This window comes from Rhincodon typus, chromosome 1 (assembly GCF_021869965.1).
Source record: "Rhincodon typus isolate 14 chromosome 1, sRhiTyp1.1, whole genome shotgun sequence".
In the NCBI taxonomy this organism is placed as follows: Eukaryota; Metazoa; Chordata; class Chondrichthyes; order Orectolobiformes; family Rhincodontidae; genus Rhincodon; species Rhincodon typus.
Genome location: NC_063332.1, coordinates 34,670,054 through 34,688,109, shown reverse-complemented (window position 1 = coordinate 34,688,109; position 18,056 = coordinate 34,670,054). Strand labels below are relative to the sequence as shown.

At 42.1% G+C, this 18,056-nt stretch overlaps 1 protein-coding gene across 4 annotated transcripts in view; it reads left to right on the top strand.

Moving 5' to 3' along the window:
• txnl1 (thioredoxin-like 1) overlaps window positions 1-1,014 on the top strand; it is a 42,444-nt gene extending 41,430 nt beyond the window's left edge. For all 4 annotated transcript variants that reach the window (XM_048617972.1, XM_048617905.1, XM_048617843.1 and 1 more), the window contains one exon: window positions 528-1,014. In XM_048617972.1, coding sequence (XP_048473929.1) covers window positions 528-557 — 30 coding nt within the window. In that variant the 3' untranslated portion in view covers window positions 558-1,014. The remainder of the gene's footprint in view (window positions 1-527) is intronic.
• The last annotated feature ends 17,042 nt before the right edge of the window (window positions 1,015-18,056 follow it).

The window sequence follows — 18,056 nt, the reverse complement described above, 5'->3', positions numbered from 1 at the left end:
ACAAATTCACTATATCTTCTGACAAAACACATTCTTCCTCATCTCTGTCTTAGAAGGTTGACTCCCTTATTATGAGATTGTGCCATCTGGTCCTAGATTCTGCCTCAAGGGGAAATGACCTTTCCACGTTGTATCTGTTGAGTCACCTAAGAATCTTGCATGTTTCAATAAGGTTGCATCTGATTTCTAAACTCCACAAAGTACAGGCCAAACGTATGAGGAGAGTCTTCCATACCTGGGATAAACCTAGTGAACCTTGTCTGGACTGCCTCCAACACTATATTTTTCCTTAGGTAAGAGGCCACAGACTGTTCACAGTATTCTAGCTGCGGTCTGACACTACTGTACCTTGTGTATTAGCAAGACTTTATGGTTTTTATACTCCATTCCCTTTAAAATAAAAGCTGGCATTCCATTTCAGCAGAATTCTAGGTAAGATTTTGTCAACTGACAGATTTATACCCCAATACATTGTTAAAAGTATTAATTTTTTTTGTAAAATCAATACTCTAAATTTGTTTTCCTAGATTGCTGGAAAGAAAGGAGAAAGCCACTAGCTGAATGAAGGAAATACTGCAATGTCGATTGTGTGTTGATTCGACCACACTTGGCCAATACTATTTTCTGGATTCTTGCAATGTCATCAATACCATGACTCTTGATTTGGTTCCCTAAAGTCTCTTGCTTCCAGACTTCCAAGCAAATCATTGTTCAGTTCAAAATATTTTGTGGATTATTCTTGATTGTGATGAACTGGTTTAATTATTTTCTGCAACATGAAAATTAGTCGTTCTGGAAGTCATCTTGGGATGCACCTGAAAGTTAAAGTTGTGCAATTAACCTTGCTGTAAAACTAGCCAACTTAAATATGGTGATACTTTCCAGATCTTTGTGGATTCCAATGGTAAGCTGGTAGCTGTTTCCTCTAAATTGAAGAAATATAAACATGACTGCATTTGCTGTCTGTTAATTCTAATGCTAATAGTCTTGGATAATTAAAATAATGTTTACCTATTTTTGCCAATGGATTGTCTTTTATGTCAAAAATTAACTTCAGGCATGTTGAATATGCATTTTGATATTTTCTTTTGGTAAATTGTGAACTTTTCAAATAGTGATATGCTTCACTTTTTATCTTAGGGTCTTATTGAAACTTCAAAACCCTCATCAAGCTCGATATGCACTTCTCTCTGATTTATATGGATGCATAGTGCCATGTACTTGACTAGATGAATAGTCATGTTGTAGCAGGGAAATCCAAAATGTCACATGCAATATCATGATTCAATCCATTTTTTTTGCAAAAAAGTAAACATCCACAAACGGATTATACTGGAGTACTGTAATAAAAACAAAAGTGGTGGAAACATTCAGCAGCATCTGTGGAGAGATAATCAAGTTGAGGTGACTTTCCATCAGAAATCAAATGCTATGCCTATTGGGACCCCATATTAACAACAGAAAGAAGATAATTTGCTTGTATACAATATCTTTTCATGACCTTAAGATGCCCAGAAATGCACCATGGGCAGACACATGGCTGATGCATTTTAATGTTGAGTTCAAAGTGATGTGCTCTAAGATAAATAACGCTGGAAGGTATTATCTAAATGATATTATTTTTGAGGGGGAAGACAAGCAAAAGGGACACATTGTACAATGCTGAAAAACTTTAAAGTGTTCAAACAATGTTTATAAGATCGTTAAGAAAACATGTGGGATTCTTGTCTTTGTAAACCGGGGTAGAGTACAAAAACAAGAAAGTTGTGCTCAACGTACAAACTACAGACTAGAGTATCGTACTTTAAAGGACAATGTCAGACCTTGGAAAGGGCACAAAGGTGGTTTACCAGGCTATACCAAGGATGATTGATTTCAGTTATGCGTAATGATTTGGGAAGCTGTGTTGCAGTTTTTCAGTAGGGAAGCCTTACAGAAAAGGAGACTTGTAATAGAAGTATTCCGAGTTGAGGGATGTTGACCGATCAAGTAGGGAGAATATGTTCCTCTGACAAAAACTTCAGAAGTTATGAAGAAGAGTCTTAAAGTTAATTCTATATCTCCCAACAGATGCTACCAGATCCACTGAGTTTCTTCGGCATTCTGTTTGTTTCAAACATCTACGTCACTTGATCAAACTCTTCCTCTTTTTTTAAAGATGTCTTGGGTCACCCTTTAGTCTTCTATTTTTATTCTTTAACGGTACGGGCATGCAAAACAAGAGTGGAAATAAAACAATTTAGGCATCTCAAACCTGCTGCAACATTCAATAACATTGTGGCTGATCTGTTTATTTTAGAATTCCACATTCCCATTTACCCTGCAATCTTAGCATTCTTGTTGGGCAAGATAGTCAATTTCTGCTTTGAAAAGAATTTAGTAACCTTGCCTTCTGAGGCAGAGTGTTTCAAAGTTTCATGTCGCAACAATGTATTTCAGAGCAGGAGTAGCCCATCAACCCTTTGAGCCTGGTCCACTGTTCAATATGATCATTGTTAATCGCCTAAGTCAGTACCCTGTTCCCGCTTTTCTCTTCATCCTTTGATCCTTTAGTCCTAAGAAATAATTCTACATCTTCCTTGAAAGTCTTCAATTTTTGATCTCAACAGTTTCTGTGACAGAGAATTCCATAGGCTCACCACTCTGGGTGAAGAAATTCCTTATCTCTGTCCTGAAGGACCTACCCTTATCCTTAGACTGTGACCTCGGGTTGTGGACTCTCTCCTCATCGAGAGCATCCTTCTGCATCGACCCTGTCTGGTCTGTTTAGAATTTAATAGATTTCAAAGAGATCACACACCCCACGCCATTGCATGTCCTAGTGAATATAGTCTAATTGATCCAGCCTGTCTCCATATGTCAGTCCCATCATTCTAGGAATCAGTCTGGTAAACCACCTTTGCACTCCTTCAATAACCAGACATCTTTCCTCGGATAAGGAGACTAAAACTGTACTCGGTACTTTGAGTGTGGTCTTCCCATGCCCAGTACAACTTCTCTTGAGGTGAAAGATAATATCCCATTGCTCTCCTAATTACATGCTATACCTGCATATTAACATTCTGCTACTCATGCATTTGAGCACTTGAATTCCTTTGTACCTTAGAATTCATAGAATCCTAGATCATAGAATCCCTACAGCATGGAAGCAAGCCATTTGCCCCATCGAATCCACATGGACCCTCCGAAGAACATCCCACCTACACCTACTTCCCATTGAAGCAATATTTCTTTTTCATCCTTCCTGCCAAAGTAAGCAGCTTCCCTTTAAACTATTTTGTAAATCTCTTACTGCTTCTATATTTTTGTTATGGAGCCAGAATTGTGTACAGTACTCTCCAAAGTGGCCTAGCTAAGATTCTGTGCAATAATCAAAATGTGCATGCTCAGGATGCAGAGCTCTAGTTGAAAATTTAATGTAATTTCTGCAAAGTAGTAATGAGTCAGTCTCCAGATTTTCAAAATGATTAAGAATTTGAATTGAAACCTTTAAATAGCAAGGGTTCATTTAAATGGCATAGGTGTAAGGTCATTGAATTTTTAATATTGTTTAAAGGTTAACTTTTGAATGTTAATTTTAATTACTTTTTTAAGCTTTACTGGGAAGAGTGATGAAAGAGGAGGTTTAATGATGTTTATAGATTAAATCAATAAGTATTGAAAAATAGTGTTTTCAAGTGTGTGGCTAAAGGTACTGGAATAAAATTAAAACTTTGTGCAGGAATCAGTGCAGGCAAGTTGAGCTAAATGGCCAGCTTCTGTGCTATGAAATTATAATTTACTTCATTTTGTATGTACATTTTTCTTTCCATGACTTTTCAGTGGTCACTTGTATTCTGGCCACACGCTGCTGTTCCATTTTTTTTAGCGAGATGAGCTGAGGCACTGAGTAACTACAGAAATTCCTTCCCTTGCAAAAAAAAATATTGACCAGATGAACAAGAACACAGAAAGCAAAATAAAACTGAAAAGTGTAATTTTCAATGTATGGGTCTTGGGTTAGACTCCTGCAGGAAAGCATTTCTTTGTGCAATGTCACCCAGTTTTCATTTCCACAACTATTTTGTTTCGGTATAACTGAAGGACACAAGTTGATTTTGGACCCTCTGTTTTGAAGAAGCTAGTTACCTGCAAAGAAGCCATAGTTGTGTTTTTCTGGCAGGGTAAGGCTATAAAGTAGTAAGATTAGAGACAGTGCTATGCCTTGATCCCAGCTTCTGTGCTCTTAGATTTCCTTATGCACTGCACCTTTTGTAACTTTCAGCTGTCTAACCTTGTTCAGTAGACCTGTTGTGGGCGATACCTGAAATTGATCTAGGTGCCGTGTGCTCAAATCCATTTTTGCACTCCGTAGATGTATCTACCCATGCTCTGGACAGTTACAAGTCTTTATACTATGCTGTATAATTCAAAATACATATCTGGTCAAGTCACTGGTGACGTGTGTGACATGTGGGAGATAGTCATTGTTTAAGTTGATGTTGTAGCTGCGTAATTCTGCCAAATTCATCACTGACTTGGCAAGAACATAAAAATAGACAAGGTCCATTTTTTGCTAAGGTTTATCATTATATCAGTGTTAAATATTGCAAATAATTTGTATATGTTCTTCTAAATATCACATTCTACTCCTTTTTACTTTTTTGTCAAAATTTACTGGAATGTGATAGCTTCACGTGATAATCTTCAGAGATTACATCAAGAATCTTGAGGTTCAAAGCTACTTTTCAGTGGTCGTTGGCATGAATTTCATTTTTGAGATTGTAATAAATATGACCAAGAAGAGTAGATAGTGGAGTAAAGAAAATATTCAATTTCTTCTTGGTTTAGATGATGATCATAAACCAGTTGTGCTTTGTGCCAGTGGTTTGTTACCAAACACAACAAATTCCAGCCTTATTAGTCACTTTAATCGTCCATAATTCCATGCCTGGATTCATATTGATGTCCCTCATCCCTCCCTTATTCTCTTGTTAGGTACATTAAGACTGCTGTTTAGAGACAGCCCAGGGACATGAAATCTCCCTGTAGTGTCATTATGCAGTTCCAGTCCAGTGGTGTTATGAATAGAGGTTGTTGCCCATTACCTACTGTCCCCATTCACAATATTGTCACAGCAAGTGCTTCTAGGTGTCACTGCAGGGAAAATTGCACACAGGAGGTCTGTTCACTATCAGATGTTGACCAACAGTTTTCAAGCATGTAAAACACTAAAAATAAGGATCAGTGGGAGACAGCTGTAGCTTCATACTAACGCTTCTTTTCCAGTACATTTTTACAATGATCTGAAAACTGCTGCTCCTTATCACGTCTCCAATCACTTCAAACTTTCAAACTTCATTGCACAGTATGTGATTTTGAAGGTACACCTGGACACAATTCGAGAATCTGCTACATGTTGAATGACACAAGGTAAGTCCCATCCAAAGCATTATGAAGTGTGAAAAAACATCATGAATAAAACTGATACATAAAAGCAAAACACTGGGAGTTGCCTCAACATGTCAGACAACCTGTAGAGAGCGAAACGGTTCAAGTTGATCTCTAATCAGAACTGGGAAAAGTTGAGATAAAAGCTTTTAAACGAGCAGAAGCTGAGAAAGGGGGCAAGGAGGAAGGAATGAATGTCTGTGACGGAGTGGAAGGCAGAAGAGATTAAATTACGTGAATGGCGCTCAACCCTGAAGTCATCAGTGAACATTCCCATGTATGATTTTATGATGGAAGGTAATTGACGAAACTGAAAATGGCTAAGCCCAGTACGCTTCCCTAAAGAACTTCCCTGTCGCTGAGATGACAAACCATGAACAAGAAAGATTCCTTTTTGCTCGGTATGATTCCAAGTGGCAGGGAGTTTTCCCCTCGATTCCCACTGTCTCCAGTTTTGCTCGACTTCCTTGATGTCAGTGTCAGTGACCCTTCTCTCCCCTCTATGTACTACAATAAGAAACTATTGGTTTCTTGGCATTAACAAGAAATCTGAGGAAGCTGTAAAGTTCCAAATGGCTTGCCAAGTGGGCCGAACAGTACACAAGAACTGTTTGCAATGTCTGAATTCTTTAATTCCAGTGTATGAAAACAAGTATTAATTTCAAACAGCAATTGCATGAGTCTAGATGGTTAAGCATTTAGTTTGAAATTTATGATGTGATCAACTACTCAGTTTGTAATGTAGTAGATTCAAATCAGCATGATGCAGAAAAGGTGGTGGTAATTTGGCTCATTATGCTTATGCTGATTCTTTGCACAACTATCCAATGAAACTTACTTCACCAAACTTTAGCCAAAGCTCTGAACGTACTTTTTCTGAGAGTACTTGCTTCTCTTTTGGCTATTATGGTTGCTTCCAGCTTGTTGGTGCATTTCAGATCTCTTAGATTTGTAACGCAAAACAAAGGTTTCCATAGAAATTCACCAAGACTCTGTATAAAGCAGCTTCCAAAACCTCAACTGCTACCATCTAAAATGACAATGACAGGAGATGCATTGGGATACCATCACCTGCAACTTCCCCTCCAAGACACTCCTCATCTTGACTTGGAAATCCATTGCGACCACTGTTGTTGGGTCAGAATCATGGGTTTCATCCTGTTAGGCATTGTAGATATGTCAAGCACCAAAAGAACTGCAGTGTTCCAAGAAGGCAGTTCGCCACCATCATTTGAAGATGATGTGGAGGTGCTTGTGTTGGACTGGGGTGGACAAAGTCAGAAGTCACAGGTGAAGGAGCAGTGCTCCGAAAGATTGAGATTCCAAATAAACCTGTTGGACAATAACCTGGCATTGTGTGACATTTGGGGATCGGCAATAAATGCTGGCTCAGCTAGTGACACCCACATTCCCTGAATGATTGAAAGTGTCACTTCAGTCTTTATAAAACCTTAAGTCTCTGCCTTTTGATCATTGATTCTTCTGTTGCTGGAAACAGATTTTCTTTGTATATTGATTCCATTTGTAATCTTGAACACCTCTCCAAATCTCTTTGCTGTTCCGCTTCAACTAGCTTAATCTGTCTCTCCATAGATCGGAAAGCATTGATAACTAGTGTCATTTACATAAATCTCTTCAGTAGAGTCTTAATGGTCTTAACTGCCTAGCCTTAAACATAACATTTTCAGCTGAGACATAACCAGAGATTCATGAATGTTTAGCATTATTATTTTGTTCTTTATATTAATAAGCTAAGGACCTTCCATGTTTTTGCTAACAGTCCTTTCAACTTGCACAACATTTTTTGAAGATGGTAGTACACATAGACCCCTTGGCCTCTGTTCCTGCACCCTCTTAAATTTGTACTTTTAGTTTATGTTCCTCCTCCCAGTTCCTCCTCCTCATAATTGGGAAATACTTTGCAGTTGCTATTTGTTCAGAATTTTCAAAATTGATGATTGTGTTCCCTTACATCTGCTGCTCTTAGCCTTCTGAGTGGTAGAGGTTGCAGATTTTAAAAAAAACTGCTTCCATGGAAGCCTTGGTGAGTTGCTTCAGTATATTTATAGATGGTATACACTGCTGCCACTGTGTCTCTGGAGTGAATCTTTTAAGTTTGTGATTGGAGTACCAATCAACTCAACTGCAATGTCCTGTAGGGTATTGAGCTTCTTGAGTGTCACTGGAGCCCTACACATCCAGGCAAGTTAAGAGTATGTTCCTGAGCACATTCCTGAGTTGTGCCTTATTAATGGTGGACAGGAGATGAGTTACTCACTGCAGAATTCCCAACCTCTGACCTGTTCTTGTAACCACAGTATTTATGTGGCTAGTCCAGTTCTGTTTCTAGTCAGGTTAACCTGCAGAATGTCGATAGTGAGCGATTCAGAATTGGTTAAGCGATTAAACATCAGGGGAAAATGGTTAAATATTTTTTTTATTGGAGACGGTTATTGCCTGGCATTTGTGCAGCATGAATGTTACTTATCACTTCTCAGCTTTAGCCTGAATATTGTACAGATATTGCTAGATGTGAACTTGGGTTGCTCAGTATATAAGAAACATTGTGTAATCATCAGCAAGCATCGGTCTCTGACCTTATACTGGAAGGAAGGTCATTGTTGAATGTGTCCCTGTCCATACTGAAGCAGTAATGTCCAAATGCAGCAAGACCTGGATGATAGCCAAGCTTAGGCTAACAAGTGGCAATTAACACTCATACCACGCAAGTGTCAGGCTATCGCCATTTCAAAAAATGGAATCAAACTATCGGTCGTTGACATTCAGTGGCATTTCCATTACTAAATTCCCCCATCAGCACCATCCTGGGGTTCACACTAGGCCAGAAACTGAACAAGACTAACTCCATAAAAACTGGGACTACAAGAGCAGGTCAGAGGCTAGGAATTCTGCAGTGAGTTACTCACCTTCTGACTCCTCAAACTCTGTCTACCACCTGTATGGTACAAGTCAGGAATGTGGTGAAATATGCCAGACTTATATTGATGTTTGCAACTCCATCAACACTGAAGAAGCTTGACACTATCCGGTCCACTGGATTGGTACCACACCCACAAATATTCTTCTTACTGCTGAAGCTCAGTAACAGCTCTGTGTATCATTGAAAAGATCCTTCCTGTCTTCCAAACTCATAACCACATCCAGCTAGAACCAGGGCAGCAGATACATGGGCACACCACCACTTGCAATTTTCACTACAAGCCTCTGGCTACCCTGACTTCTAAATTTATTGTCAATCCTTCAGTGTCAGTGTGTCAAAATTCTGGAACTTTCTCTATTTTCCTAAACCAAAGGATATTGGTGGTTCAAGATAGGTACTCACCGCTGCCAGCTTTAAGGACAGTCGAGGATGGGCAATGAATGCTTGCCAAGTCAGTGACACTCATATCCTGCGGATGAATAAATAAAGCTAGCTTTATGATAGATGTAGCAACAACCGCCCTAGTCAATTTCACAGCTACAACATCGGAGCAAAGGGAATTCATTTAACAATTCCATTTCAAAAAAAAATTTCGTACCAAATGCCTCTTTAGAGACCCATACAGTGATTGTGTTAAAGCAGTTCAGAGAAGGTCACTCGATTAATTCTTTAAGAAGAAAGCTTGAACTAGTTGAACCTACACTCCTTGGAATTTAGAAGACTTTGAAATGATCTATTGTAACTTAAATCCTCAGGGAACTTGGTAGGGTAGAAATTGACAAAATGTCACCAGTTGAAACATAGCAAATAGGAACAGGAGTAGGCCATTTAGCTCTTCGAGCATGAGAAAGAGAACAAAATCATCAACAGTACCATTGAGCCTTTCTATCAATTACAATAAATGACCTGATGAAATGCAATATTATGCCTTGGAAGTAGCATCACAGAATCCAAGCAATTGTCCCTAGCAAGGTTTCAAGTTCAAACAATTTTACTCCAGCCTCAAAAACAAACCCAGTAACTTATTCCCTCTCACTCTGTATGCAGTGGCAGACATTTTGTATTATTGTTATGCATTAACTCTGGATCAAAATTGGCAAGGTTCCAACGTTGTGTTCTTTGGAGTGACTGGTAGGTTCTGTGTGAGATGCAGGTTGATCCTCTCCCATGCTTCATATTCCCTTCTGTATTTCTCCCCACTGACCTTTCAGCACTCCCCCACCACCCTCCATTTACATTCAGCCTCTATATAACTATTAATGTCCCCAGTTTACCCCATATTCGCATGGCTTGATGAATTACTGTGCTCTTGTTGGCCATATAATTTCTCCAAGTAGAGGCCAGAGTGTTAGTGACATGTGAAAGCACCCCTCTTCTGGAGTTCCTTGCCCTTCTATGGTTTATAATATCTCACCTTCATCTTAATCTTTCCCTCAGGAAGCCCAGTTCAATGAAGCCCATCCCCAGACTTGAGTTTCTGAGTTTCTCACTTTCCCCGGGAGTCCAAGATTTTCCTCTGATAGGCTTCCTGACCATTATTGAGCAAATTCTCAGGACTGACTGGGCCCAACCCCCCCACACTAACTTGGAAGGACAGTCCTGACTGACCATAGCCCACATGTGACACTGATGCTTCCACAGCACCTGACTGAGCTACCGGTACTCCCTGAACTAATTGCATTGGTAGGATCAAGCCCCTGAATGACTGTGGACGAACCCCTGGACTGAAATCGAATGAGCCCCTTGACTGACTGGTGGCACTCCCTTACACCATAATTCAGGTTGACCCAAAGACTTCTCCCCTTTGGTTTTCAGTCATGGCTATTTGCTTACAGCACACGTGTCTCTCCTGCAAAGCTGCTGGCACATGTAATTGTGACATTTTTGTAACACCGAACCACATGGCAAAATGTCCATCCCCATGACTGTTTAATGTTGCCCACTGTGACAAGCTGCCTGCCTCTCCCTCTTTGCCAATGAGCAACGCAAGCCACAGAGGCTGGCAGACACTACATAACTTCAAAGTGAATTAATACTAAGAACTGAAACTAAGAGCCATAAAATGTTTAGATGAATGAGATGTGTATTTGACCCGAAGCACAAAATGACTTGGCAGAAGCATCAAGTCGTAGATGTTCCTGACTTCCATAGTGGAATCCTAATGGGCTGAAGTGATGTGAATTGGTCTGAGAGCAGTAATGATATAAGAATGGTGGTTTGCTGTCGTTGACTAGCATGTATAACGGGTGGTGGAGGATACTGATAATGGAGTATGCAGGGGCTTTACTTACGTGGTTGGAGGAAGGGTGGCACAACCATTTGGTGAGCTCAAAGTTACAAGTCAGGAATTTGCATGGTCCAGTTTCTTGGGGAAGGAGAGGAGAATTAGAAGTGGAGTGTAAGTTGGGATAATAATGAGATGCAAATGCAAAGAACTAAGGGAGTTGCCAGTCAATAATGAGATTCTGAAGTCGCCATTTTAAAGCCTAAGGAGAAAATTGAGAAAATGAAGATTTTTAATTTTTGCTGTATTTTTCCAACTTTCTTGCTGTTGCCCACACCAGATAGGAACGGAAAGTTCTACCCAAAGAATAATACATAGGATTTTACTGATAAAATTAACGTGCTCAAACATCTGAGATCAGAGTTAAAGGGGGTAGAATTTGCAGAGCAATAGCCTGCCTGAATGAATCTGGCACAAGGAATGAGGTTTGAATCAAAAATTCCTGAACAAAATTGAGTTTTATTAAAGTTGGTGTGGCAATCTGTTAATGGAAAGGCAGGGGTCAATGTCAATGCTGGGTCTGAGATAATGGTTGCAATTCAACATTGAGAAAAAAGAGGGACTTCATCTTTGAAGGGCTATCTTTGCCTGAGTGCAACTGAAAACAGAGGGTGGGTGTGAACAACATTGGCAATGGCAAGATGTGAGACAAAATTGGGCGACAATCTCAGCGCGGTCCATTTCCACGTCAGGTGTACTCTTTTATACTTTTCAGAAGTAGCCTGGTGAGGTTCTTGATAGACACTGGCTTTGCCAATTGATGGCGATTATGTCTTATTAAATGTCTTGCTACAGCTCAACACACCTCATTACTGTTCAGCGTCCCATCTGACCAAACTCGTCAAACAAGTTGGATATTGAAAAACTATGACAAAGATACCAGAGCGAGCACCTTGTGCATTCACCTTGCCACTTGATCTGAACAATTTCCATGCTGGAAGCCTGGCACCAACATCTATAAGCGCCAGTAACACACAACCCCTATCCAAGGCACATTAGCATCCAACATGTGCTAACTTTTAACAGCCCAAATGATACATCTCCAATCCACCTACAGGTTGCTTTTACACTTCAAAGCTGCACTTCAGCCTGCATCAGTAATCACCGTTGAACTGCTACAAGGAAATAGTGTACTCAGGGACACACACCCAGCCCAAGGACTGGACCAAACTGCATCTCCAGGCCCTTCGCTTGCTTTCATAGCTTCATTCAGTCTGAGCTTGACTAAATGCTCACCACAATCCTGCTTGCCTTATGTTGTCTTTTTGCGCTTTCCCATCTCAGCTAGATACCTACCCCATTACCGAAGTCCTGAATCAAATTACAGGAGATAGTTATCGCTCAAAGGTTTCTGGTACAATAAATTTAGGGCAGTTTCCAATGCTAATCCAGGTCCTGCATTGAGCAGTCAGAATCAAGATTCTATTCAGATAAGGGGTGGGGAGCTGAATGATAGGCAAAACGTCTCTTACCTTGACTCTTTCTGCCCTGTTGTGGACTACCGTCCTCCCAGAAAGGGAGAGGCAGGCATATGGAAGATGTAAGTGTATGGCATACCTATTACTTTTGATGCAGGTGGGGAGGTGTCCTGACCAAGTGAGTATGCAGAACAGAGAGCATGCAGTGTTACTGGTGTCGAGTTGGGTGGGTGAGAGCGAATGAGAAACTTTTTATAGGCAGTTGTGGGAGTGGCAGAGCATGAGTCTTGGTGGGTGGTGGATACAGTAGCAGAAACATTGAAATAGGAAAACAGTAGTAGGAGTAGGCCATTTGTCTCTTCAAGCCTGATCTGCCATTCAGTATGATCATGGCTGATCATCCAACTCAGTTCCCTTTTCCAGCGTGCGCATGCCCTTTGACCCCATTAGACCTTGGTCTTAACTGCTTTGTGTGGGGCACCACTCTTGATAGTGTAATTTCTTTTCATCTCAGTCCTAAATGGTTTTCTCTGTATGCTTAGACTGTGATCCCTTGTCACAGAAAGAGAGTGATTGTGAGATTTTTAAAAAATTCATTCATAGGATGTGGTCATTTATTGCTCATTCCTAATTGCACAAAGGGCAATTAAAAGTCAACCATGTTGCTGTGGTCTTGAGTTGCATGTGTGCCAGACCAGGCGAGGATGGCAGTATCCTTCCTTAAACGACATTAGTGAATCAGATGGATTTTTCCAATAATCAATAATGGATTCCTGGCCATTTAGTAGACTCTTAATTCCAGATTTTAATTGAATTCCAATTCCACCATTTGCCATGGTGGGATTCAAACCCTGGTCCCCGGAGCATTTCCTGAGTATCTGGATTAATAGCCTATCAATAAACCACTAGACCATCACCTCCCTAAGAGAGTAGATAGTGGAACATATCCTGGCAGAGTGGAAAAGGACATTGACTGTTTTCCTAAGTGCTGGGTATTCCTCCAGTGGGCTGAGACTGCTTTACCATGGGTGGAACCTTGGACCAGGCTCGCAGAGTCTGACCTTGTGACCTCTACTGCTGGTCCTTGGGGGAGGAGGAAGCCTGTGTATTACCCTGTCCAGCAGGAGCTACAGGACCCCCATGGCCAGTGCAACTGTCAAGAACTGGGGGGGATCAGCTGTGGACTGACTGCATTTTCTGGGTGGACAGTGGGTTTTTGGAGATGGCACAAGTAAGGCATGACCGTAAATCCCAGCTTATCTGCTGAGTGACGAGTTGTTCTGGGAACAGCACATGGTAAACTGGAACAGAAAACATACATGAGGGACACCACTGAGGTGTTGGCGGTAATTAATGAGGCGTGTTTTATAAGATACAGTGAGAGAATTTGCTAGACCTAGTGACGACAAACCCTCGAAAAACCATGTGCAACTCAGATTTGGCCAAACAAAATGTAAGATTCAGCCCAGAGCTAAGGACTGCACTTTGCAAGACAGGAGATTTGAAATAAAGCTTCAATTTTCTATAGGCCTCCGAAAAGTTCCAGAGATGTAGAGGAAAAGATTGCAAAGATGATTCTGGATAGGACCGAAAGTAACAGGGTAGTTGTTATGGGGGACTTTAACTTTCCAAATATTGACTGGAAACGCTATAGTTCGAGTACTTCAGATGGGTCAGTTTTTGTCCAATGTGTGCAGGAGGGTTTCCTGACACAGTATGTAGATAGGCCAACAAGAGGCGAGGCCACATTGGATTTGGTACTGGGTAATAAACCAGGCCAGGTGTTAGATTTGGAGGTAGGAGAACACTTTGGTGATAGTGACCACAATTCGGTTACGTTTACTTTAGTGATGGAAAGGGATCGGTATATAAAGCAGGGCAAGAGTTATAGCTGGGGGAAAGGCAACTATGAGGCGATGAGGCAAGATTTAGGATGCATAGGATGGAGAAGGAAACTGCAGGGGCTGGGCACAATTGAAATGTGGAGCTTGTTCAAGGAACAGCTACTGCGTGTCCTTGAGAAGTATGTACCTGTCAGGCAGGGAGGAAGTGGTCGAGCGAGGGAACCGTGGTTTACTAAAGAAGTTGAATTTCTTGTCAAGAGGAAGAAGGAGGCTTATGTAGACATGAGGCGTGAAGGCTCAGTGAGGGCGCTTGAGAGTTACAAGTTAGCCAGGAAGGACCTAAAGAGAGAGCTAAGAAGAGCCAGGAGGGGACATGAGAAGTCTTTAGCAGGTAGGATCAAGGAAAACCCTAAAGCTTTCTATAGGTATGTCAGGAATAAAAGAATGACTGGAGTAAGATTGGGGCCGGTCAAGGACAGTAGTAGGAAGTTGTGCGTGGAGTCCGAAGAGATAGGAGAGGTGCTAAATGAATATTTTTCGTCAGTATTCACGCAGGAAAAAGACAATGTAGCCGAGGAGAATACTGAGATACAGGCTATTAGACTAGACGGGATTGAGGTTCATAAGGAGGAGGTGTTAGCAATTCTGGAAGGTGTGAAAATAGATAAGTCCCCTGGGCCGGATGGGATTTATCCTAGGATTCTCTGGGAAGCTAGGGAGGAGATTGCAGAGCCTTTGGCTTTGATCTTTATGTCGTCATTGTCTTCAGGAATAGTGCCAGAAGACTGGAGACTAGCAAATGTTGTCCCCTTGTTCAAGAAGGGGAGTAGAGACAACCCTGGTAATTATAGACCAGTGAGCCTTACTTCGGTTGTGGGTAAAGTGTTGGAAAGGATTATAAGAGATAGGATTTATAATCATCTAGAAAGGAATAATTTGATTAGGGATAGTCAACACGGTTTTGTGAAGGGTAGGTCGTGCCTCACAAACCTTATTGAGTTCTTTGAGAAGGTGACCAAACAGGTGGATGAGGGTAAAGCGGTTGATGTGGTGTATTTGGATTTCAGTAAAGCGTTTGATAAGGTTCCCCATGGTAGGCTATTGCAGAAAATACGGAGGCATGGGATTGAGGGTGATTTAGCGGTTTGGATCAGAAATTGGCTAGCTGTAAGAAGACAGAGGGTGGTGGTTGATGGGAAATGTTCATCCTGGAGTTCAGTTACTAGTAGTGTACCTCAAGGATCTGTTCTGGGGCCACTGCTGTTTGTCATTTTTATAAATGACCTGGATGAGGGCGTAGAAGGATGGGTTAGTAAATTTGCGGATGACACCAAAGTCGGTGGAGTTGTGGATAGTGCAGAAGGATGTTGTAGGTTACAGAGGGACATAGATAAGCTGCAGAGCTGGGCTGAGAGGTGGCAAATGGAGTTTAATGCGGATAAGTGTGAGGTGATTCACTTTGGAAGGAGTAACAGGAATACAGAGTACTGGGCTAATGGTAAGATTCTTGGTAGTGTGGATGAGCAGAAAGATCTCGGTGTCCATGTGCATAGATCATGAAAGTTGCCACCCAGGTTGATAGCGTTGTTAAGAAGGCGTACAGTATGTTAGGTTTTATTGGTAGAGGGATTGAGTTTCGGAGCCATGAGGTCATGTTGCAGCTGTACAAAACTCTGGTGCGGCCGCACTTGGAGTATTGCGTACAGTTCTGGTCACCGCATTATAGGAAGGATGTGGAAGCATTGGAAAGGGTGCAGAGGAGATTTACCAGGATGTTGCCTGGTATGGAGGGAAGGTCTTATGAGGAAAGGCTGAGGGTTTTGAGGCTGTTTTCGTTAGAGAGAAGAAGGTTAAGAGGTGACTTGATAGAGACATACAAGATGATCAGAGGATTAGATAGGGTGGACAGTGGGAGCCTTTTTCCTCGGATGGTGATGGCTAGCACGAGGGGACATAGCTTTAAATTGAGGGGTGATAGATATAGGACAGATGTCAGAGGTAGGTTCTTTACTCAGAGAGTAGTAAGGGCGTGGAATGCCCTGCCTGCAAAAATAGTAGACTCGCCCACTTTAAGGGCATTTAAATGGTCATTGGATAAACATATGGATGATAATGGAATAGTTTAGGTTAGATGGGCTTCAGATTGGTTTCACAGGTCGGCGCAACATCGAGGGCCGAAGGGCCTGTACTGCGCTGTAATGTTCTATGTTCTATGTTCTAATTTCCTTCTGTCTATGCTACTGGTGAGACTATACTGAGAAACCTTACACCATTCAATGAGGACAGATGCCATGGCAACACGACGACCGCCAGAACCAGTTAACAAATGCAAAAGAAAACCGAAAGAACTGCGGATGCTGTTTTGGGTCTGGTGACCCTTCCTCAGAAATATGATGGTAGCCAGGAAAACATTGGTTTATATGCTGAAGATAAGATGGGGGGAGGAGGTCAGGAGTAAATGATAGGTGGAGATACAGCCGAAAGAGAGAGAAGAATAGTTGGACGAAGGAGTTGATGATGATCTGGCTAGGAGGGTGAATAGCTGTTAATGGGAACTGTGACTAACAATAGGTCGTGTATAATGGCAGACTGTGATAACAAGGCCTGATGTGTGGAGTAGGGGGCTGGGACATGAGAAAGTTCAGGCCCTAAAATTATTGAACTCAACATCGAGTCTGGAGGGCTGTATGCCCCAAGTGGAAAATGAAGTGTTGTTCTTCCAGCTTGCGCTGAGCTTTGCTGGAACACTGCAGCAAGTTTGAGACAGAGGTGTTGGCCAGGGAACAGGGTGGTGTGTTAAAGTGGCATGCAACTGAAAGCTCTGGGTCTTTTTTGTGGGCAGAACATAGATGTTCTGCGAAGTGGTCACCCAGTCTACTCTTCATTTCCCCAATGTAAAGGAGACCACATTGTGAGCAGCGAATGCAGTAGACTAGATTCTGGGAAGTGCAAGTGCTGCATCACCTGGAAGGTATGTTTGAGTTCTTGGATACTGGGGAGGGAGGTGGTAAATGGGCAGGTGTTACACCTTCGCTGGTTGCAGGGGAATGTGCCGTGGGCCTGTGGGGGGCTGATGGGGGTGAAGGAAGAGTGGACCAGGATGTCCCAGAGGGAACAGTCCTTGTAGAAAGCCAACAAGGGAGAGGAGGGAAATATGTGTCTGTGGCAGCATCTCGCTGGAGGTGGTGGAAATGGCATCTGATGATCTTCGGATGTGGATGCTGGTGGGATGGTAGATAAGGACATGGGGAACCCTATCGCTGTTGTGGGAGGGAAGAGAAGGGGTGAGGGTGGAAGTGCGGGAGATGGGTCGGACCCAGTTGAGGGCCTTCTCAACAATGGTGCTGGGGAATACTCGGTTAAGGAAGAAGGTGGACATTTCGTAGGCTCCCTTGTCGAAGTTGGCCTCATCTGAACATATGTGACGGAGACAGAGGAACTGAGAAAATGGGATGGAGTCTTTTCCTGTAAAAGGGGGAAGGGGTGCAAGCATAAGTGTGGGAAAGGGTTTGACATGACTGAGGGCCCATTGATTCATGGAACAGATGCAATAACGATGCAGAAACTGGAAAAAGGAATATTCCACATACTGACAAATAACTGGGACCTGTGCAAATAGCATGGCCACAGCTTTACTTTGGAGAAAGCAGGATGAGTTAGGAGGGAAATTGTTCAAAAAGCTCAACCAGGTGAAAGTCTCCTTTCAAAGAAGATGTGGACTGTCTTCAGACCATACTGATGGGAGATAGAGGTGTACAGGAATTGCATCTCCATGATGAAAAGAAGGCGGCTGGTGCCAGGAAACTGGAAATTCTGGAACTGGAAGAACGAGGGGAGAAAATATAGAGTTGAGATGGGAAGAAGTAAGTTGTGGGCCAAAAACAGGCTGAAAGAATGGGTATTTCAAGGCAGTCCTGTTTGTAGATTTGTTAGGAAAAAGCTAGCATCGTCAGTGCAGGATGAGGAAATGTGAGGTGGGAAGTTGTTGATGGGAGATCTCTGGAGGCGATGAGGTCAGTGACAGCCCTGGAAAAAACAGCTTGATGTTCAGTGACAACAAGGTGCAGGGCTGGATGAACACAGCAGGCCAAGCAGCATCATAGGAGCAGAGAGGCTGACGTTTCGGGCCTAGACCCTTC